The 6,054-nt window shown below is 41.3% G+C and overlaps 1 protein-coding gene across 1 annotated transcript; it reads left to right on the top strand.

Annotated features, from left to right (window-relative positions):
• The first annotated feature begins 396 nt into the window (after positions 1-396).
• On the top strand, positions 397-1,350 carry Or6q1 (olfactory receptor family 6 subfamily Q member 1). The gene has a single exon (XM_090348738.1). It carries the CDS (start codon positions 397-399, stop codon positions 1,348-1,350), a length of 954 nt encoding a protein of 317 aa, XP_090204864.1.
• Positions 1,351-6,054: the final 4,704 nt, after the last annotated feature.

The raw sequence follows: 6,054 nt of genomic DNA, 5'->3' as shown, positions 1-6,054 counted from the left end.
TCCTGGGTCTTGAATGCAGGGCCTGAGCACTGTTTTTGGGTCTTCTCAAGGCTGGAACTCTACCACTTGAGCCACAGAAGCACTTCCAGCTTTTTTCTATGTATGCAGTACCGAGGAATCGAACCTGGATCTTTGTGCATGTTAGACAAGCACTCTACCACTAGGCCAAACTCCTGGCTCTCCCATCTTATTTCTATCTGGCGTCTTCTCATTTTGTATCAAACTGCTCTGGTGTCCGTCACTGACTGAAAAAGTTGTTTGTGCGGATGGGCTGTTTCTTGATTTTACTGTCCTCCTTTGCCTTGGAAAATGTTTTAATCCCTTATCCCTCCAGGTTCTTGTTGAACTTCCTGGTATCTGTAAAGCTATGATTCTGCCAAGTCCTCATTCCCATATATGCAGCCATATACTCAAAACTGGACTGAGGTCACAGAGTTTGTCATGGTGGGTTTTGCTGAGGTACACGAAGAACGCTTCCTTCTCTTCACGCTCTTTCTCATCATGTATCTGTTCACCTTGGCGGAAAACTCAGTCATCATCTTAGTGGTAGGCTTGAACCACCAACTCCAGAGACCCATGTATTTCTTCCTGACACATCTGTCCTGCCTCGAAATCTGTTACACGACTGTCACGGTACCCAAGATGCTGACTGGTTTTGTGGATAGACATAGGGGCAAAAACATATCCTATGCCGGCTGCCTGTCTCAGCTCTTCATCTTCACCTTCTTAGGAGCCACGGAGTGTTTCCTACTGGCTGCCATGGCCTATGACCGCTATGTGGCCATTTGCATGCCACTCCGCTATGTGTCCTTGGTGTCCTGGGGTACCTGCGTCCGTCTGGCAGCTGCTTGCTGGCTGGTCGGCTTCCTCACACCCATTTTGCCTATCTATCTCATGACTCAGTTGACATTCTGTGGTCCCAACGTTGTGGACCACTTCTTCTGCGATGACTCCCCCCTGCTGGCCTTGTCCTGCTCTGATGTCACGCTGAAGGAGACGGCAGATTTCACGGTGTCTCTGGCTGTGCTCCTGGTCTCCTCTGCTGTCATCGCCGTGTCCTATGGTAACATCGTCTGGACGCTGCTGCACATCCGCTCAGCTGCTGAACGCCAGAAGGCCTTTTCCACTTGTGCTGCTCATCTCACCGTGGTGGGCATCTTCTACGGCACGCTCTTCTTTATGTATGTCCGGACCAAGGTGGCCTCCTCCACGAACTTCAACAAGGTGGTATCTATCTTCTACTCCCTTGTCATCCCGATGCTCAATCCCCTCATCTACAGCCTTCGGAACAAGGAAGTGAAGGTCGCTCTGGGCCGAGCCTGCACCCTCAAGTCTTGGAGAAGAAAGTGAAGAAGAGGCAGGTGACTCAGCTTCCTTGGTTTGGTAATGGTCTTTAAGATCACTTTAAAGCTTAAAGTTTCTTTAAAAAGTTTTTCTTCTCCCCCTCCCTATTTTCTTTCTATAGACACTTTCTAAATCAGACTAATTGCATGAGGCTATTTACACATGCATGTCTGTCCTAGTTTTTATTTGATTTTTTTTCTCCCTTTGCTTGTCTTTATCCTTCCATTACATTGTTTCTTCCTTTAGTATCTATTTTTTTGGGGTGGTCTTATCCTATTACTGGATCTCCATGTCTTTCCCAAGAATTGGAAAATTCTAGGGTATTATTCTTATTGAATGTGTTTTCTATGCTTGTGCCTTTTTTTCTGTCTTCTATGCCCTTGGTTCATACGTTTTTGTCTGTGTATTTATTTATTTATTATTTTTTGCCGGTCCTGGGGCTTGAACTCAGGGCCTGAGAACTGATTTTGGGCTTTCTTAAAGCTAGAGCTCTAGCATTTGAGCCACAGCACCACTTTCGGTTTTTCTATATATGTGGTACCAAGGAATTGAACCCCAGTCTTCATGCATGCCAGGAAAGCACTCTACCACTAGGCCAAACTCCCGTCCCCATAGGGTTTGTCTTTTAGATGTTATTCTAGAGGTGTTGTAGGTAGTTCATGTTTTAAACTGCTCTACATTTCCTACTTTTCAAGTCCCAATGTTGTACTTTCTACATTGTGTAGTTTATCGATGAGGTTTTTAATTTGGTTTTTAAAAAGTTATGTACTGAATTTTTCATTTCCAAATTACCAATTTGATGTTTTCTCAGAATTTATATCTTCTTAAAAATTGAATTCCAGGGCCGGGAGTTTAGCCTTCCATGTTTAAAGCAGGATTAAGTGGTGGCAGAAATGAGTCACCCATTTCCCCCTCTGGATTGGCTCTGTAGCCAAAGCACACTCAAAGTGCATAAAGTAGTAGGCCCGATTCCACAATACTGCTCAGAGAGGAAAGGTAAGGACAAGTGATACATGCCCTCCCCCCCCATGCCCACATTTTTTTTAAGTCATGGGCCTTGAACTGAGGGCCTGGGCTCTGTCCCTGAGTTTCTTTTGCTCTAGGCTAGCACTCTTATCACTGAAGGTACAGTACCACTTCTGGCTTTCTCTGTTTATGTGGTACTGAGGAATTGAATCCAGAGCTTCATGCATGCTAGGCAAGCAGTCTACCACTAAGCCACATTCTTAGCCCTACACAAACCTTTTTTAGAAATATTATAACTAGTTAAAAACATTCACTCAGTAACAGGAATAAAGGAGAAAAGATAATGCCACACGAGCTAAGAAGATAAATATAAAGAAAGCAAAGTGAAAAAGAAAGAGAATTCAGCAATGCATCCACGGACAAAAACAAAATGAAAAGCCCAAACCACAGAAACCCTAAATCCAATGGCAATAGTTACAGCAGCAGCAGTAACAACTAAAAACAAACAAAGCAGTTCAAAGAAATTAGATTTTAAATTGAGAAGTAATACAGGGGAATCTTAAAAGCAAAAGATAAGTGTAAAAAAGTAGAACAGAAAAAAAAGTATAGAAAAATGCAAGCAATCAGAGAAAAGAAAAAAAAACAGAAAAAATAAAATTAAAATTTTTTAAAAAAAGAGGAAAGGAATCCAGTCCTCTAAGGCTCATCAATTGTCCGAACTATTTGCACTAGCAAATCTTGATCTTTACTGACTAGCATTATTTTTCCTGACTATTTCAACTTAGGCCATCCAGCGAGGGATGAGTCTGGAGCCCATCTTTGGAGAATGGCTCTGCGACAGGGAAATCTCATGGCTTGACCAGCTTTACAGGCTAACAAATATTTAGCCCTTGCAGTGGGTTCTGAGAGACAGAACAATCTGGATTCTCAAAGCTGCAAACTCAGAGAGGAAGTCCTATCGAAATGGCTTCCTGTCACTGTGCATGTAACTGAATATCAGGAAGAACTAAGAACTTTCCCAGTGCCTGTGTGCTACGTTAGATTATAAATATTATGGGTATTGAGTCCATAAATTGTATAGGTATTAAGTTAATTGTGGATTTTTTTTGGATCTTCCCTTTTTCTTTTCTGCTGGTTTTTCTCTCTGCCCCTTCTACCGGTCCACTCACTGAAACAATTTCCCTGTCTCCTTACTCCTCTCTAAACCTTTTGTTATTTATTTATTTATTCAAGTATTTATGAATTATTATTATTTTGAAATAAAGTTCTGGGAGAGTTTATTACTATTATTAAAAACAATCTTCTGTCTGCATGCTTTCTGAGGGTTTATGCTCGTGTTTTTTTTTTTGTTTGCTACACTGCCCTCTACAGGTGAGAGTTCTCTGCGCTTCCCCACATGGGACGCATGCCCTCTGAAGCTGTTTTTCTCAACCTCTGTCCTATTTTTCAAAAATTTCCATGAAAATATGGTACTTTCTGTTTGCTACTGAAATTTCAGTGCCTTTCTACCATCATCTTCCATCTTTTTGGCCCATATCCCAAAGAGGCTAGCAGGTAGTGTGTGGCAATATTCTGACATCTTCCATTTACGCCCCTTGCCCCCTCCCATTTACTTTCTTGAAGTCAAATTTTGCTGTGTGACTCAGGCTAGTCTGGAACCTGCAATCCTTCTGCCTCTGTCTTACAAATGCTGGGATTGCAGATGAATTCTACCATGCTTGGCTTACCTTGGATATTTAAAAGGAGGGTGATAACCACCAGTCAGGCCCTGCATGGGAAGTTAGAAGTTATGGATACGTAATAGTTAATAGATAATACTCAGATTCTATAACAAGAGAAACTTCACCATGCTATAGTTTAAGAAGTGCAGGATGTCTTCTTTTTAATAGCAGGAGTGCAAGGTGAATGTTCCAGATAGATGGTAACTAACTGCTGAGCTGGAGTTCAAGGATCTAACTTTTTTTCCATTTTTCCTGGGCTAGTAGCCACTAGGGTATTGACTAAATAAAGCTTTCAGTCCAAATTCTACTCAGGATTTGCTTTTTAATAGCTTGTGAACTGAGAATGAATTTCATCCTTTCTAATGATTACATAAAACTTAAATGAAGAACAAATTTCACAACACAAAAACATTGTAAAGAGCCAGGAGCTGGTGGCTCATGCTTGTAAACTTAGCCACTCAGGTAGCTGTGATCTGTGTATCACAGTTCATTCAGCCCGAGCAGGAAAGTCCATGAAACTCTTATCTCCATCAGAAAACGGGGTGGGGGGGTAGCACTGTGGTTTAAAGTGGCAGAGCATTAGCCTTGAGTGAAAAAGCTCAGGGGCAGTGCCCAGACCCTGAGTTCAAGCTCCATGACCAACACCAACAACAAAAATTATAAAATATAAATTTCACCATCCATAAATCAAGTATTCTTATCACGTAGTCATCTTGCCATGATGACAAACAGAGAGGCTTTTTTTTTTCCTCCAGTGGTGTAATAGAATTGTTATGGCAGAGACTATTTTCAGTGGTTGGCACAGAGTCTCAATGCTGTGTATACAGTCAACACTGAACAAGAAGATAGAGGTGACACGTTCTGAATCGTAAGATTTCTTGACCGGATGTAGTAATGGTCAGTTATACTCATCTGTTTGGTGAAAAGTGAGCCATATAGCATGAATATTGGCAGGATGGTCATAGTTGATTATTATAATAATCAACTTGATTATTGTAAGAAAGAGGAAGACAAAGTGTGGGAGAGAATCAGCTGTTTTCACCACAGACTAAAAACCCAGAAACAGCCAAATTTCCATATGATCTATATCTTTAGTCTTTTAAAAATCTACGTTTTCTTGTTTGAGATATAGGCTGATCCTGATTTTTCATCAGATGGTGTTAGGAAATTGATCTGAGCAGCTCCCCATGGCACCATCAACTCTCTCAAAGTAAGGCTTAAAATGACAATTATAGCTTAGCTAGCTCCCTATGTGTAGCGACGTGTCTTCCCAAAGACATTTTTAATCATTATCTGAATGTGGTTTCCAGAAAATACAGTGTACAAAAAAAAGAAAAAGAAAATACCAAACTGGGACTGGGAAGAAAGGGAGGACAGCTGACCAAAAATGTGCAGATTACATTATAGTTTGTTTTAGCACCCCCTGTTTTGCCTGGTTGTTAGTGAACTGTCATATTTTCCACACTTAGCAGCTTGCATTTTGAAAGCCATTTCATTTACTGAATGGAGCAACCCACTTTCCATTCACTGAATGACTGTAGCAGGCAAAATGGTGAAAAAATTAGAATCTTTCCAGATGAAATATAAGACTTTGTATAGATGGCACAGAATGTGTATATACTTCTGGGCACCCCATTGAGTAGAAATGAATGCAAAGTGATGAGACTTTCAGGTTTCTTACTGATGGAAAGAAAGACACATTGACTTCCTGCTCATGGCAACGGAGGGAATTTACATCTGAATCCGAGGACTGCTTTGTGAATTTTGAAAACTATTCTAAGAACTAATTTGGTAGGCAGGATCAACAAAGCTTACCACTTTGAGTGTCTTAAAGAATAAGACTATAGGGGCTGGGAGTTTGGCCTAGTGGTCAAGTGCTTGCCTAGCATGTACGAAGACCAGGGTTCGATTCCTCGGTACCACATACATAGAATAAAGCCAGAAGTGGTAGAGCTCTAACCTTGAGAAAAAGAACCCAAGAACAGTGCTCAGGCCCTGTCCAAGCCCAGGACTGGCAAGAAAA

This window comes from Megascapheus bottae, chromosome 16, assembly GCF_031878675.1.
Source record: "Megascapheus bottae isolate mThoBot1 chromosome 16, mThoBot2.hap1, whole genome shotgun sequence".
Taxonomy (NCBI): domain Eukaryota; kingdom Metazoa; phylum Chordata; class Mammalia; order Rodentia; family Geomyidae; genus Megascapheus; species Megascapheus bottae.
This window is presented reverse-complemented; position numbering and strand designations above follow the sequence as displayed.